We start from the raw sequence: 17,082 nt of genomic DNA, 5'->3' as shown, positions 1-17,082 counted from the left end.
CCAAAAAGATGCCCTAGTTGAATCCTCACACCCATCACATTTGTATTGCTTATAAGATCTAAAATGGCAGAATAACAGCATAAGTCCCAACGGTCGTGTTGGAGGAGAAAACTAAGCCAAACTTCTCCCTCCTTTTCCGACCAGTGTTATTTGTTCAGCACACCCCCTGACTGCAGAGAATAAAAGGTGCAGCCAAGTAGGAATGTATAGTCATCTTGGTGGTTTACAAAATGCCCAAATATTTTTTCCCCACTTTTAAAGGGAAAATTCTGAATCTGCTCCCAAAATGAATAGGCACTGATAGTCAAGGTGAAGGATTCTGCTTTTCTGTATATGTCAAAGGACAATTCTGGACAGCTGAGGGAGTTTTTCTTAAGAGCTCTTTAAAACGACACATCGCAAGAGTTAGCAATTGCCACTGTTAATTGTGTTACTGGCACCGCTGGTCTTACCACTTCTTCACGATTATAGATTTTTGCTCCACATACTCTCTCATTTCCACAGGCACCTTGTGCAGGGCCCAAGATCCAAGCTTAGTTACTGCTACGTAATCTCTGAAATTTACGTAAGTGTTTCATTTTCAGCCCCCATCTAGAACATTAATATATATTTTAAGCACATTATGAAAAAGCATCAGGGTAGAAACGGGTATCTGTCTTCCTTAGTGCTGCAATGAACAGCTTGGTGACTCTGCCCAACATACCTTGATCATCTTGCCATATCTTACAGCCATGTCCATTCTAAGGTTAAGGAAACGTTTGGAGGCCACAGGAATGCGAATACTCATTCACCCGGAGCCCACACACATGCTCTCCAAGCCCAGCACAGTTATCACAGCTGTAACATGGAGCATTGGTGACAGCCGCCCCTGCAATTTTGTTGCTGTTTGTATTTCACATCCTGTAAAACCAGGGGATACCTATCTGCCATTGCTGATATTAGCTGATAAAAAGCTCTAAGAAAGCCTAATTCATAAAACTCAAGAGGTGAATTTTATCACAACTTAAAATGTGGAAAACATTCAAGCGACATTTTACAATGACTGTACAAATGAGAGACAAGGCATTTTGCCCTTGACATCAACATTTCTTGTGGCTTAATACCCAAAGCTTGGCTTTTTAGGTCCAGTTGCTTGTGAAGATGAATGTGTTTGCTAATTACCCATCAGTATGAATTTATCAAGCTTATCTTTATTAAAAGACGAAGATGAAAGGTAATGGTGTCAGGGTCATAAAGACAAGGGCAAGAAAGGGAGATGTGGAGAGAAACAAGATTACATACTTCTTGTATAAGTCATTGCCTTTATTGTGCAATAGTAAGTAGCTCGCAGTCAATACATATAGACAAGTTTGCCACTGCAACCACCCAGCATTCTCTACAATTTCACGTATTTTATAGCAATAATGTACTCACTTATTATATACCCAGGTTCCTCTAACATGAGACATAAAAGTCCTTCTCTTAGTTCATTATTTCCTTCATCTTCAGCCCCGGTCTTGGAAACAGATGTGTTCAACTATCAGAGTAGTCCTATAGTACATGAAGAATCTACACAATTTTGTGTGTCTACAGTTACAAAGCAGTTCTCCCATCTAAAGTAATATCCATTAAACAAGATCAATTAGCTAAGTTTGCATAAGAATCTGCAAAGACTCTCATGTTTGACAATGGAAGATAAAAGTAACAAGTGCAAACATTGCTTCTAAGCAGATGTGAGAACTTTAAGAAATAAAGTGGGGTAAACTGGATAGTGAGATTTGGGTCCTGACCTAACAAAAGATCAGAAATGTTTTAGGAAGTGACAACAAGCTTGAGAAATGCTAGCAATCAGTGAGACATTCATATGAGGTGTCATATAAAGGACAGATACTGTTAAAGAATCGGTGCTATATAAGAGTTTATCATCAAATTGTCATGTAAGTTAACTATTAGTAACATAGGATATTTATGAGCTGAAATGCTAATCATATACTGGAAAAACAGAGGACTAAAAAAAAAAGAGGTATCTGTTACCCCCCACATAGATGTATTATATGTTATATACTGAGGTTAAATGTTTAGAAATCACAAACAACTGTGCTGCCTTGTACTATTCCATTGACACTTGTTACTGATCAGAGTTGAACCACGACACTGAGTTACATGAACCTTCCATCTGAGCCAGTTTATTATTTACTCATCCTCACGTGGCAGAGCCATTCTGAAAAAAAAAAAAAACCCAAACAAACAACATCTGTAAATTCTTACTTGGAAAACTGGACTTTACACATATTAAAACGCTCCATGGCAAAGTCGGTTGCCAAAAGCAACTTAAATAAACCAATTCCAACACAAATTTGTACAATCCAGGTTGCGTGGCTGAGGCAGACAGAACTGGAACCCAGGAACTCTGTGAAAGCACAAGCAACATTACTGCTCTACAGTGCACAAGAATTTGATTCTGAAGATATATTTTGCTGTAGAACACAATGTTCCAAATGACAAACTATCAGAAAAGTCACCATAGAGCTAACAGAAAGAGTGACAACTGGATCAAGTTAACTATCATTTTTAGAGTACCATTAGTCACAGTAACGCTGATTGTGCTACATTTAGCAATTAAACATATCCCGCCGCACTACTGAACACATCAGCGAGCCTCCCATCCTCTTCCTGATCCCACCTGCTCTTTTCTCCTATCCCCACATCCCCAGGCAGGGGGAAACCAGCACGCCTCGCCTACAGTAGCTGCAGGTGCTGAGGCGCCAGCTCCAAGGCAGCTTGCCGCACTGCCATGGCATGTTGGCTCGATTCGTCGCTCACGGCACTCGGCCTCGGCATACGCCGGCCTGGGCATATGCGTGCTTGCGCCAGGGCCTCCCACGAGGCCTGCGCCGCTTTCTGCCCAGCCTATTGCTCGGAGCTCCCAACCAAAGGGTGCTGAACTCCGAGGGCGAAAACCACCTTTCTTAAAGCCGAAGCCATTACGAAAGGGCAAAGGCAGTGTCTCCCTCCACCTCTAAGACCCACAGGACCATATCAGCCCATGCCAGCTGCCCGTCCTGCCGACTGCTCCCGTGTCCCTTCTCCGCGCAGGCGCCTGGGGAAAAGGGCCCCCGTAGGCACCGCCCGGCTCCCTCAACGCGCATGCGCGGCGCCGAGTTCGGCTTCTCCCCTTCACTCCCCCTTTCATCATGGCGGCAAAATCAGGCTGTGTTTCTCAAGACGTGTGAGCCTCACCAGAGTGTGTGCGTGCTGTAAGCTCGTCTGTTGGCCAGCGTGAGGGCGTGTTCTCTGTTTAACCGAGCTCTGTCGCGCCTTGCTGGGCTGCTGCTTTTACGGACTGACGGGTTACGGGAGACACCTTGGCTGGTTAGCTGACAGAGGCCCGTAAGGTCTCTCACCGAGGTCGCCCCTCAGGGTCAAAGACGGCTGTCTCCTGCTGCAGCGGGACGGGGAGGCACAGTTAGTGCGGGCGTGCCGGCCCGCCTGCGGCGCCATGGACAGCTTCCTGGAGGAGGAGGAGGAGGCGGCGGCGGCGGCGGCGAAGAGCCTTGAGGCCCCGGCGAGGAAGGCCCTGCTGCCGTGCCTACACCTGCCTTTCTTGCCGCCGCACCTCGACCGACCGGGTAAGGGCGGAGCAGTCGGCGGCTCCCGCTCGTCCCCACCCTGCTGCCGCGCTTCCCAATGCTCCGCCGTCCCTCTTTTCTTTCCTCCGGCCTTGAGGGAGAAACGCCGCCCTCTGCCCCCACCGTGCCCCTTCGCCGCTCCCTTCGCCGCTCGCCGCCGGGTGCCCGCCGAGGAGGCAATCGGGGTTCCCGGTTCCCCCAGCGCTGCCCTTGAAAGCGCGCGGCCGCTACTAATCAAATAAGGGCTAACGAGGTGGCTGGTAATAAAATCATTGAGGATGCCGGTGACCCCAAATCCTCGGAAGAAATTGTTTCAAAATAACTTTCCATCTACTCTGTACATATTGGATGACTTCTCAGCAACTTGGAGTTCAGCTGAGGGCTACCAAGATGGTCAGGGTTGTAGAAAATCTTATGAGGAAGGGCTACAGGAGCCGAGGCTGTTTAGCCTGGAGAAGACTGAGAGGGTATCTCAGAACTACCTAAAGGGTGGATGTCAAGAGGATGGGGTGATGCTTTCTTCTGTAGTGCCCAGTGACAGGACTAGGGGAAACCAACACAAGCCGGAATACAAAAGTTCCACTTAAATAGAAGGAAAAATTTATTTCCTATGAGGGTGAGGGAGCCCTGGCACAGGCTGCCCAGGGAGGTTGTGGAGTCCTCTTCTCAGGAGGTTTCCAAACCAGCCTGGATGTGTTTCTGTGTGACCTGATGTAAGTGGAGCTGCTTGAGCATGGGGGTTGGACTAGATGATCTCTGGAGGTCCCTTCCAACCCCTCTCATTCTATAATTCTAACTTACCTGGTAGAGTTTACCTACAGTTGCTGGGGTCTTTGTATTTAATTATGCAAAGTTCACTGTGGGTATTATTTTCTTAGTACTTGGAACCTTTGATGTTAGAAAGAGGCATGAAGACTAGACCTATAGGTAGATTGATTAGAGGTAGCTTTGTAGAATGCATTGCAAAAACCCTGTGTTGTTTGCCTACAATATCCAGGTAGGAGGTGGTTTAGTCAGCTCTGCCCGTCCTTTGTAGAAGGCTTTTATGGCTTGAGCATTGTTGTAGGGACACAGTAGACATGGCATAGATGTGAGTCTCATGTCTCACAGCTGTGAGCTTTAAACAGATGTGGATACGAGGTTTTGCCTTTGTGCTGTAAGAGGAGTTGACCTACTGTCCCTATAAAATGAGTAAGTGGCCTCTTTCCAGTCTTGTACTTGAAATATTTCTTTACTTTTCTGCTTTTTTTCAATATAATGACAATTGCTTAGCCTTTGGTGCTGGATTGGCCTGTTTGTATATTTGTGTGCAAATCTTCAGCACAGTGAGGTCACAAACTTAGGTGATGATCAGTAACAGAAGTGAGTGGTCCTCAAATTATAGCTATAAATGTACTATGATGTTTTTGTTATATTTCCAGCTTTTGCCATAGTCTTGCTTCCCTGCAGACTAATAGGTGTGTTTAACTTCAAAATTACATAGCTCAAGATCGCTATCCGTGATGTCTGAGATCATATAATAGAGATACTGAAATGGTAGACACCTTGCTATCTGAATAAGGGCTGTGAAATTTGTGGGCTTAGTTGATTTTTTTTGTTTATTTGCTTGTTTAGCATCTTCCCATGAATACAAATTAAACTTCAGGAAGAGCAAGGAAGCGTGTTTACGTTACATTCAGGACGCCATGCTACAGAAGCAGTGGAAAAGGGCTGCAGAATTTCTGACCTTCTACATTGAGTCACTGGAGAAAGACTTTTCTAGAGAATACATGGGTCCGTCAGAGGTAAGGCAATGTCACTTATCAGTTCTTCTGCAGATATAAAAATACTTAAAAGAAGCATTTATCATACTTCAGGACCAACATTTGTCTTAATTAACTGATCGCAGGCTTGATTTTTCTTCTTAAAATTAAAAAGTACCAGAACTAAGACTTGAAAAGCTGCGCAGCTTCCATCAACTAAACTAGTTTCCTTACAAAAAAAGATACTGAAGCTTCTAAAACCAAGTAAGAACTGTTCAGGTGCTGATGTAGAAACTCTTGGATAGCAGGCTGCAAAAGTGCAGCAGACCTCATCATTGGTAGTGCTTAAGGCAGCATACTGTCTGTTACTCATGAGCAGTCTGCCTCTGCACAGGCATGCCTCTGGTGTGGTTTAACCAATCTTCTGGACCTTTAATTCTGCTGAGATCTTACTCTCAGGGCTGCTGAGAATCCGCAGTTTTTCCTGACAGTGCTCGGAGGTTCTGAAAAGTTCTCTGGGCTTGTAGGCTGTTTTTCTGGGATTTAGCTTTTTTTTTTTGGTTGGTTGTTGAGGGTTGTTTTGTTGTCTTGTGTTTTTTGGGGGGTTTTTTGTTTGTTTGTTTGCTTTTTTTACATAGGTCCTTGACACAACAGATTAAAACTTGACTTTGCACAAGGTAATTCAGTAAGGAGTATATCTATGAAAAGTCATCTTAAACTACTCTTCTAAAATGGAAAAAGCAGAAAATGGGTTTGCCACTGGCATGCCATCAGTCAGAATCTGTTTAAAAGCTAGTGGCTTATTTAGGCTTTTACTAGATCCTTCAGTACTTGCAAAACTCCTAGCAGATACTGAGCCAGAAGCAAGAGGAAAGGAATGAGAGCTGTTAAATAAATGGAACACTACTGGACTATTTCGTTATACCATGTAAGCACGTCTCAAAAACAACTGCATTTAGATGAAAAGGTACTGGAAATAATCTTTATTACTAAGTCCAAAGGATTATGTGTACCTTATCTTAGAGGAATCATATCAAAGGAAAACACAATTTGTTGGTAACAGGAGGGAGTAACCTTCTGACAAAAACAGTTTTTGTAAGCTTTGCTGGAGTGTTGCATTTATAATGGGCAATTACGAAGCACCCACAGAATGGTTGTGAGAATCCTCATAGATGGGTATGTAGGTTACTATAGCAGTAGATAATACTTAGTATTAATTCTTTATTTGCAATTCAAGTGTATCTCTTTTTTTCACATTACAGTAACTGGAAGTTTGGTAAAACGGTGATTCTCATCATTTTTGTATGAAAATTATCTTTTAATCTCTTTCTCCCCATGAACAGATTATTTGGAGAATAGGAACTGAAATCTTGTGCCATCATTCCCATAGCAGCATGAGAGAGTTCAACTCTTTCATAGAACAGATGAAAACTTTAGGAGTAAAAAGGTATTTGAAGGTGAGTGCACTGAATGTGATCTTGATAATTTCCGTGTTTACCTGAACACTTACTTGAGTGTTAGTTTCTGAATCTCTTTCAAAATGTGCTGATGACAATAGTGCCAAAAAAAATCATCTGATTTACCAATTGCGTGGTATTTTAAGTGGTGTTCTGTACCGAACTATCTCACTTGGTCTGTATATTTAATCACAGTTGTGTATGATTAGTCTTTAAAAGTGCCTAGATGCTTTAATCTTTGAATTTCAGTTTGAAACATCTGTGTAGAACGTTGTTGTGTTGTTGAGAATATCTCCATTTGTGATTTGAATTGCTGTGATATGGGCTATTTGAATTACAGGTTTGCTTAGAGCATGTCTTTCATCTCCTTTGTAATGGACTAATAGATGAAGCTTACCAAAACCTGTCCCTGGCAGAAAGCTGGAGGTTTGGAGAGCAAACAACCATTCAGGATAAAGAAATGAAACTGATTCAGGCTTACAGGGGACTGTTGGACTACTATAGCTGGTCTAAGCAGAAGAACATCCTGTTAGAGCACGGTAAGTGGTATTTGTCTTCTGCTGTGAACTTAAGCTTGCTTGTGCAGACACCATGGTTTGCAGTGACACCTTTTCACTTTGCTAGACTTCAAACTTTGATGGTATGGTTGTGCATAATTTTACATCAGCCATGTTGATGGTGCCAAAATGGCATACTGACCCGCACTTCTCTGAAGTGTCCTGAAATGCTTTTCTGAAACCTTTTCACCTTATGCATCACACTTCTTACAACCGGCCAGTATCACCTAAAATAATGATGAAAGTAATGAGTTTACTTAAAGCAGTGGCTTAATGGATGTGTAAGTACTCAAGTGCTGCTAGAATTTTAAGTGGTAGCAAAAGGCCCTGAAACTTGTGTTTGAATTTCAGTTTCTTCAAAGATGTGCAGGTTGTTAATTGTGTGTGGCATCTAATTCTGCACCTGCTGACTGTGTGTTACCAGTTTTACCGGTTCTCTACTTGTTTCTGTGGAAACCAAGTATTGAATTTGGTTTCTGGATCTTGTGCTGCTAGCTTCTTGTCTTGAAATACTACCTGTCATGCCCTGTGTGTTGAAATTGGGTGCTGATAGATTTGAGGAACTTGAGGCTTCTTTTTTAAAAAGCTATCTGACTGGAGTCCTTACCTATCAAAATGTGACCATCTCTTAGGTGCACCACTTCTTAGTGATCCCTTTTGATTAGCAGAGCTAACATTGTGGCATTTTTTTCACGTTTTGGTAGGTCAGGACGGATTTGAAGACTTGTCTGTTGAACAAGAAATGCACAGTTGCTTTCGCAAGGCAGCGATGAACTTAAAGGAGATTATTAAAATACCTGGTGTCTGGGATCTCTTTGTGAAGTGCTATGTGGATGTAAGAGCATGATTTACAGTTGTTTTCCTTCTCTATTTCCCTGTCTAATTTTCATTACAAGTCTGTCTGCAGGGGGATGGGAGGGTGTGTGGGGTGTGGCGGGGGGGTGGGGGGCAGTGACAGCAAAATATTTTAAAAGCAACACATCTTTCTGTTTGTCTCACTGATTTTGATTTAGAGCACAATTCATTCCTGGTAGAACTACAAAGCCTACACAGAGTAGAAATCAGTACATTGCCAAGAAAAAGAAAGAGAGAAACAGCTTGCATACTTTGTTTTTGTCATACTAGTACAGAAACGAGCACAGCTGCTTAGTTTAAATTTCTGAAGACAAATTCTCCCTTTTTGTCAGGGCAGTATTTTTTCTGGATATGCTGAATGTTCAAGGCACCAAACATGTGGTCTCTCTGAGTTTTGGGGTTTGTTCTTGTGTTTTTAAAAATCTTGTGTTTTTGAAATATTTACTCTCTGTAGATGCTGATAAGCTCAGACTTCTCTCTAAGAACATCTTAGGAATTTTGCTTGGTGCTGACAGCAGCCAAGTTCTCTCTTTAAAGACATGGCAGGCTGCTCCAGTGTCTCTTCCCAGTGAGCAAGTGCTGGTAATTGCTTTCACAATTTAAGTGTTAAAGGAATTTTCTCCTGTAGCAACTTCTTTGTGTGAATTTTGGTCTTATCTGTGATGAGAGTAGCCAGTAAAAGGAAAATCTGTAGTCTTGGTCTTATCTTACCTGCTGTGCTCTTAGATATGGACTGTGCTATTGGATAGTTCTGTGGCAGCCCAAAATGAATTGCAAGAATTTGATTGCTGATATGTGGCAAACTAACAACAAACTTCACTTCTCTTAGTTGTTGGAGTTCTATGGAGACCATAACGAAGCCCGCCAAGTATTAAATGAATATGCCTACAACTCAAAGTTTCCTGCTAATCCCAATGCTCATGTTTACCTCTATCAGTTCCTGAAGAGACATGGTGAATCAAAGAAATTACTCGTGTCTACACTGAAGGTATAAATTACACAGTAGGTACAATCTGTGGTCATTCATCTTGTACGGTGACCTGATAGTTTGCTTCACTTAACCTTCTGCTTCTCACAAAGAATACAATAGGGTAAATAATGTTACAGCAGATAAGGGAAAGTAAGCAATGGTGCTGATGAGGCAGCAAACAGTATTACTGCTTTTCATTTCAACTCTTTGTTTTGCCTTTAACCAACACATCGTATAACTTCTCTGAGCTTGTCTACTGACTCTAAGAAGATGTTTGCTGATATATAGACTTCTGGAACCCTGTAGTCTTGTACATAACATGCATTGATTTCTGTTACAGTTGTATCTTTACCATATTGAAGAGATTAGTAGATGCTTGCTCTTAACACACATTGATCCTGCCTACCAATTAGTTTCTCTGCTTGTTTTCAGTGAGCTGTGCATTTAAGCTAAAACAGAAGTAAATTTCTACTGGCTGTTGGCAGACAAGGCCTTGCTGTATTAAGCTTTTGTAAAGTTGCTTTTAAATTCATGCTTACCTTGCTCTTTGCTCAGGAATCTTGGTAGCTTCTTGCAAACAATGTTTTGCAGTCTGTTTTGCCACTTGATGGCACTAATGTGCTTTCGTTAGGGCAGACGTTTTAAAAGAGCTTCATCAAGTTTAGACTTTTAAACTGTCCTATATATATTTATAAAATTCTATCTTCTCGGTGCTAAAAAGCAGTGCCTTTAGACACTAGTCTCTTACAAGATATCAACAATCAAATAACTAATCTGATAGATCCAGAAACTGTGACCCAATACACAGAGCACTGGACAGGGGAGCTAGAGCTGGAAGAAAATTATGCTGCCCCCTAAAAAGAGGACACTGGATATGGATTTTGGACTGTTCCTTGAGGATGCTGTATTTGTCGTGGAGTGTTTTTAAGCAGCCATCAAGATATTTCATCCATTGTTTCTCAGAGTAGTGTCACAGGTGTACAAAATGGACCTAGGTATTAGTTCTTTACACCAAGGCACTGAAGTACCAGACTGTTTAATTTTCTTAACTAAAACACCCGAAACTCTGAAGCCTCTACTTCTTTTGATCAGGTAGAAGTCTTCAAAAGTTTTCACATCAAAATAATGTGCCTGGATTTTTTGAGTTTATTTTTATCTTTCAGATCTTGCACGATATTGCTCCTTCTCACGAACTAATGATTGATTTTAATACCATGCTTCAAAAATCAAGTAAGTCTTTAAATGTCATTGCTCCTTTCCTTTGTGTTAATCGAAAATAATACTCTGAAATTATTCTGCAGCCTTCCTTCTGCTTTTTAAAGTAGTTTAATTTGTTCAGAAGAAAACAACAAGCCCAAATCCCAACTTTCCAGTCCCAGGAACCTTTAAATTGGATGCGTTAATAGGCAGTTACAAACCTTTGTAAACAAACGCCTTTCTCATTTTCAAGGCCGATCAAGGCAGACTGTTCTAAGCCAGAGCTGGGATATCAAAAATAACTTATTTTTTTTTTAGGTCCTCTGCTCTGAATGACACAGTCTCTATTCCCTTTTTGGGGTCTCTGATTTATGCATTTATTTATTTATTATTCAGGAGGAATTAAGATGCATCTATGCTTTAGTTCCTTGTTACAGATGAAAGGGCAACATCTTTTTCAAGGACATTTTGTCTTCAAGCTGGTAAAAAAGTCTTCCGATTTGGAGACTATTTTTTCCCTATCTCTAAGAGGAAAACCAGAAGAACAGTCTTGATTCAAGGATGTTTCACCAATCTCCCGAGCTGCTGGAACATAGCAGGTCACAAGACAGACAGGCAGCTTGGAATACAATTGATCAGCATGAGAAAAACAATCTCCTGGCTGAAACTTCCCTTTTTCTGTTCATATATGACACGCTTGGTAACCTTTCATACCTTACGAGGACAGTCTGGTTTTTGAAGAAACTTACACTGATAAACAACTTTTCCCGCATTTATGTCATAGGTCAAGCATTATTTTAAGAACTCTGCTGATACAGAAGTGCTGATGTGAAATGTCTGTTTTATTCATATCAATCCTAGGTCTTCTTTTGGATTTTATTTTGGTGGCATCTCAGGATTTAAAGTGCTCCAGAGGTGCTGTGTTCCTTTACCATAGGAAGAAGAGTGGGAAGCAAGGATTAGTGAGCTTTGGAAACAGGAGCTAATGTAAGCAAGGCAGTGTGGGACAAGTGAAGGGTCCTGTGTGTGCCTCTTGACCCAGCAGTTTTTGAGCAGGATGTGAACAAGGAGAGTGTTTCTGATATGAGTTGTGCTCTAGAGCCAGGAAGTATTCCTTAATTTTTTCTCTTAAGAGGCAGAAGGCAATGAGGGAAGCCCTCGTGAGAGGGGAAGTAGCAGGATGGAGAATTATATTTTACTTGATGTGTATTAATGAGTTCAGCCCAATCTATTTAATTCATTAATTAGCCTAATCTTTTTCCAGAGAAAAAAAAAAAACGTAGACTGGGGCTAGAAGTTATTTTTGCAGCCTTGGATTATGCTGGCTGGAAGGAAAATGTAAAAGCATGGAGTTGTTTGGCAAGACAGATGAAACAAATTGTAATGTAAGTATATCTGGTGAAACATGCTTAAAACAAATATGCTGAGTCTTCACCTTTGATCAGTTGACAAAGTGGCCCTTTGTAGCCTTTGTCCTCTGTGCTAGAGAAGGCAAGTGTTGTCTGGCCTTCCGTGAGTTCTGTGCTGCACTTGACTGCAGCGTGCTTTTGTTGGGAGGAAAGAAGAAATTCTTGTTGAGGAGGATTCCAAATTTCCAGTATTGTCATTGCCTGAAGACAGTGGTTTGGGTGCTATTTTTTTACCAGATTACATGCTTACCCAGGAAGTTGTGCAGGTGCTCGGTGGGTGGGAATACTAAGTTGTTGGGCCTTGTGCTCAGTTCCTGTGCCTGCATGATTGGAAGCTGGTATGGGAATTGCTGGGGCTGCAATAAGGACATGGGTGGTGCTGTACAGACCAGTGTGATGATGGTACCGCTTACAGAATGCAGCCAGTGTATTCTTGAAAGCTGAGCTAACGTGTCCTTGCCAACACTGACAGACATGGCCTCTGATTTGAGAAGAAGCCATCTCAAGCAGTCTGTGCCCAGAAGGCCTCCAATGTCTAGACTTAATACAGTACTTAATTTGCTTTGTTTGACTGTTTTATTGCCACTTCCACCTACCCAGCATCTGCTGTTAAGGTCCAGAAACTAGTGGATTAAAGCTAGGAGAGTTGCTGCATAGAGTTAGTAAAAGTGGTACGATGACTTAGAATCATAGAATGGTAGGGGTTGGAAGGGACCTTTAGATATCATCTAGTCCAACCCCCCCTGCAGAAGCAGGTTCACCTAGATCAGGTCACATAGGAACATGTCCAGGTGTGTCTTGAAGACCTCCAAGGAAGGAGACTCCACAACCCCTCTGGACAGCCTGTGCCATGGCTCCCTCACCTGAACAGTGAAATAGTTTTTTCTTATATTTAAGTGGAACTTTTTGTGTTCCAGCTTCATCCCATTACCCCTTGTCCTTTTGCTAGATACTAAAGAAAAAAGGGATGTCCCAACCATTTAGATACTTGTAAATGTTAATAAGATCTCCCCTCAGCCTCCTCCAGACTAAACAGCCCCAGTTCCCGCAGCTTTTCCTCATATGAAAGACGTTCCAGTCCCCTGAACTTTGCCTACATTTTTGTATTTTAAGACACAACTTCAGGGCATCTCAGTCGTTTTATGGGAATATCACTTCTCTGTTGTAGGTAGTGTCTATTTCTGAAATGCTTGGCTTAAGGTCTTTATTGCATAACAGTTATTGGGATGAGTATTTGGGATAAGATAGTCTTGGATTATGCATAGGATAACCTTTTCTAAAAGCAAACCAACACCTTCATACTACTAATGTGTTCACAAGCTTGAAGAAGCTGTCTTACTACTATTGGCAGACTGACAGACAAGTCAAAGACTTGCTTCATTTCGCACCATAATTTAAATATGACTGCTAGAGTTTGCCTCCTGCATCACTAGTATGGCTTTTTTGTGGTCACTGTGTCTATGCTAGCAGTTTGAGAATTGTAGCAAGCTGATTATAAAATTCAGTGCCTCCTAAACATCTCCCAATTTAAGCTTTGATATAATTTGTTATACTTTTTCCCAGCTCTGAGAAACATCTTGACTGGATCAAGCAAGAGTGGAACTCCAGAAAGGACTGGTGGCCAGCCTTCCATTTTAGCCGTTACTTGGCAAAAAGGAATTGGCAGGAAAATGAAAGCCTTTCATATGAAAAAGCTCTAGTGGCTGGAATTTTACTGGGAAAAGGTAATACTAAATGTTCTTTCCTTTTCACTGCATAGAACAGAAATAAGGTCTAGTTCTATTCCTAATGAGATGGGGTGCAGCTGATCTGCTCGTTGGAAGAAATGCAGTCTCTTTCTTCTAGGAAAGATTGTTTTCTTTGAAGCTGAACACGAGAAAAATATTTAAATTGCTTTGATATCCAACAGTGAGGCATATTTTGCATAACTCGTCTTATCCTGGTTTAGAATTCTGTTTTATCTGGCCTTGTTGAGTAACCACGATACTATTTATCTTGTTGTTTAACCTTCAAAACACGGTTCCAAAAATGCACAACGTGTTCCTGATTGAATGTTGTGAGGACTGTGGAGAGTTGGCTTGCTGGGTGCCAGCCTGGGCAGTACCTCAGCAAACACTGGGGAGCAACTGCTCGCTGGGGACCATGGGGGTAGTGTAATGCAGGGAAGAGGACAAAGTGGGGGTCTTGAGTGAAACGCACCAGCAGTTTGGTAAGAAGGTGAAAGATCATGACCTCTTCAGTAGCATTTGAAATGCTGCCAAAACCAAATGGAATATCAGGCCAAGAAGCAGCTGCTAAATTGAGAATGAGAATACGGTGTGGAGACTGGCTCACACATCGGTTTGGACTTTGGGTTAATAGGAAACTGGTTTGTTTTCGGCTTTCATGTAACTTTATCTTCTGGACTTCATGAAACAATTTCTCATGCTGAAAGTCTTTTCTTTCTTCTTTCAGGAATATGTTACCAAATGTCTCACAACATTTTATTTCCAAATGGCAAATAAAATTGTTTCAGCTCTATCTTTAATGAAGTCTCTATGCTTACTGCTGTCAATATGAGCCTCTCTTGTTCCTTATCCAACACAATAAGTTGACGTATGAAATCAGTGCTGCTTTACACTGTAAATGTTTTACTTTCTGATCTATTTGAATGGTAAAATATTTTTTGAAGACACAGCATACAGTTATATATATGTAGAATGTTTCCTGGGTCAAATGAGGATAGGTTATGTAATGCTGCAGCTATGTGTCTTGGATTATTTTCTTACCTTACTGAAAACTTTTAGATGCTTGTATGTTATTTAAACACTTAAAGCATTTTGCATTTACTTGTGTCTTGTTATAACTTACAATGCTTTTTTTTTTTTTTTCCTTAGATTGCAAGTACTTTAAATATGTGTCACACCAAGGCTGCAAAGCTCAAGTGAAAAGGTTTCGGTTACTGAAGAAGTTTGTGAATAGACACAATCCCGTCTACCTGAGAATATCTGGTGTTTTGGATTCTTCTGTATAACCTCAATAAGGTTCTTGTACTTGTTCCTTTCTATGAAACTGACTTCTGCTTTGATGCTATTCTAGGCAGACTCTATTGACTCAGTACCAGACTTTTTAAAATATGTTTCTGTAAAAATGCTTTGGTTTGTATGTGTTTTATAATAAAATGAATATAAATCAACTGGGTAAGGTTGAGGCATTTCTTTAACATTAGTCCCATATTTCTGTGTGAAATGCAAAGAGCATCAATTTCAAATACATCTTGAGAAATATTTTTCATTGTGGTGTGGAGTTTCTGTATCAATAGTATTGTAGAGTTGATCCTCCTTATGTTTAGATGTGTAGATGGTGCTTTAAAGGACTGCTGGATTTTAGTTCAAAGTCCATCCAGGACTAGCAGTGGCATTCATACTGGGTGTAGTGTCTTAACTTAGGAACAGCGTACTGTGTAAACACATTCTCAACTGATAAAGCTAACGTAGTTTGCTCCTTGTAACAGCATTTCCTGAAGTGTATGGGAAATGGAGAGGCATGTGGCACATTTTTTGCCTTATAGGTTGTGAATTAGAGGTTGTGAAGATTAACTGCAGCTTGTCCAAATAGATCAACATATCCAAAGGCCCTCTTTTTCTTTTTTTTATTTTCCACGTGTTTTGTGTCTAGTTCAGGGATTGTTTTTACGTCACCGGTAGGAGAGACTGAGAAGTTGCTGGAGCTGCAGAGGGAAGCTAGAGTTTCAGTGCTTTGGAAGAGCAAAAGCACAGAACTACCTAAAACTTCTGTACCTAGTGGAAGAGACTTTCTAGTATTCTTTTTACAGCCTTGCCTGTGAGTCAAAATATTCAGTGTTGCTGTGTTTGGGGAGCAAATGTTAACATGTTATCACAAACCAGCCTTCCAGTCTGCTTGAAAACAACAACAAGGTGGTTTCCAAATACTACTCCTGTTTTAATGACCGGCCTGTAGGACTCTGGATGAAATGCTTTGAACTACCTCTGGGAATAAAATAAAGGTGTCTTTAATAACAGTGATATATGGGTAAGTACAGCTGTGCTTTTCAAAGCAGAATGGTGCCTAGTCACTGTCTGGGGTTAAACCACAACAGCTCCTTCTCAGCACCCAACCTGGGGAAGGAAGGCTTGAGAGAACAAATTTGTTACAAGTATTATATTATTTTCATAGTTGTTGCTCACAGTGTGATTCCTGGCTGTTGGAGTTCTGCTGCTCATGTTCAGATTTTTGCTGTGTAACCCTTGCTTGCTATATGTATTCCTGGTGCTGCCACCTGCAGCAGCTATGTTACAATTAGAGCTTTGCTGTGCCACCATTGTACTGGTTTATTGTACAATGAAGTGGTTGTTGAGATTAGTCTGGTGTCTATTCTTGGCATTGTTGTCGCCTCTGTCATTCAGGAATCTTCTACCGGAGACTATTAACAATGACCCTCTTTACTGTTTCTCCTTAGAGAGTCAGTCTGTGGGAGAGGCACCATCCTGCACCTTCTCCTCCAGGCTAGTTTCAGTAGCTCTTGAGGATTTTGAATATCCTTGGGATGTTGGAACCATTGTGGTTCTATTGGTTAGGAATCAACATGTTTCCTGAGTGAGATTCAGGATTTTTCAGTTTCCCAGACTGCTGACAAGGAGGTGCACCAGAAGCTGGGAGGGAGCATGGCCAGGGCAGTTGAGCCCAACTAGCCCAGGGGCTGTTCCCTGCTGTAGGACATCATGCCCAGTATATAGACTGGGGGAGGCTGGCCAGGAGAGGCGATTGCTGCTCGGGCATTGCTCAGTGGGTGGTGAGCAATTTCATTGGGCATCACTTCTCTTTTCTTTTTTGCTCTCTCTCTTTGTTCTATTCCTTTATATACTTTATTATTGTTATTACTGTGTTGTATTTTATTTCAGTAAGCTTCTTATCTCAGTCTATGAATTTTACTTCTTACCCCCACAATTCTCCTCCCTATCTTATTAGGAGCTGGGGGAAAGTGAGCAAGTTGCTGTGTAGTGCTCTGGGGTTAAACCACAAGAACTCCTTTGTGGGCATGCAGAGGAGCTGTATAATTTCCCCTCTGTCTCTTTGGCTGCCTGTAAGATACATGTATGCCTTGCAGCAGCTGAGAAAACATCTCTATTGAGGAAGAAATGTGAAACAAAGCAGCAGAGTTTGGGGTGGAAGTATGAAGAATGCAGTAAGGAGAGTGAGAAGACAAAGAAGAGCTTGATGTCTTTGAAAAATCTGTTAATCCACTGTGCTCACGGCTTTCTCTCTGGCCTCTGGAAGCAGGATTGCT

At 41.5% G+C, this 17,082-nt stretch overlaps 1 protein-coding gene across 2 annotated transcripts; it reads left to right on the top strand.

Moving 5' to 3' along the window:
• The first annotated feature begins 3,124 nt into the window (after positions 1-3,124).
• On the top strand, positions 3,125-15,025 carry TAF1A (TATA-box binding protein associated factor, RNA polymerase I subunit A). 2 transcript variants are annotated; one of them, XM_061991469.1, is made up of 10 exons: positions 3,125-3,608; positions 5,223-5,392; positions 6,694-6,807; positions 7,148-7,346; positions 8,069-8,199; positions 9,049-9,207; positions 10,353-10,419; positions 11,651-11,771; positions 13,359-13,519; positions 14,672-15,025. In XM_061991469.1, the coding sequence occupies exons 1-10, from the start codon at positions 3,479-3,481 to the stop codon at positions 14,806-14,808; spliced, it is 1,389 nt and encodes a 462-aa protein (XP_061847453.1). In that variant the 5' UTR covers positions 3,125-3,478; the 3' UTR covers positions 14,809-15,025. The 2 variants fall into 2 exon arrangements, with proteins under 2 accessions (XP_061847453.1, XP_061847454.1); XM_061991470.1 differs by lacking the exon at positions 3,125-3,608 and adding an exon at positions 4,579-4,799.
• Positions 15,026-17,082: the final 2,057 nt, after the last annotated feature.

The sequence above is a fragment of the Colius striatus genome, chromosome 2, assembly GCF_028858725.1.
Source record: "Colius striatus isolate bColStr4 chromosome 2, bColStr4.1.hap1, whole genome shotgun sequence".
NCBI classification, from domain to species: Eukaryota; Metazoa; Chordata; class Aves; order Coliiformes; family Coliidae; genus Colius; species Colius striatus.
Note: the sequence above shows the minus strand (reverse complement) of the source record. Positions and strands in the feature narration are given on the sequence as shown.

Coding starts and splice junctions, on each gene's coding strand:
- TAF1A (XM_061991469.1), top strand. CDS start 3,479: ATGGACAGCTTCCTGGAGGAGGAGGAGGAGGCGGCGGCGGCGGCGGCG. Junction 5,393..6,693: donor AATACATGGGTCCGTCAGAG/GTAAGGCAATGT, acceptor CCCCATGAACAG/ATTATTTGGAGAATAGGAAC. Junction 6,808..7,147: donor GAGTAAAAAGGTATTTGAAG/GTGAGTGCACTG, acceptor TTTGAATTACAG/GTTTGCTTAGAGCATGTCTT.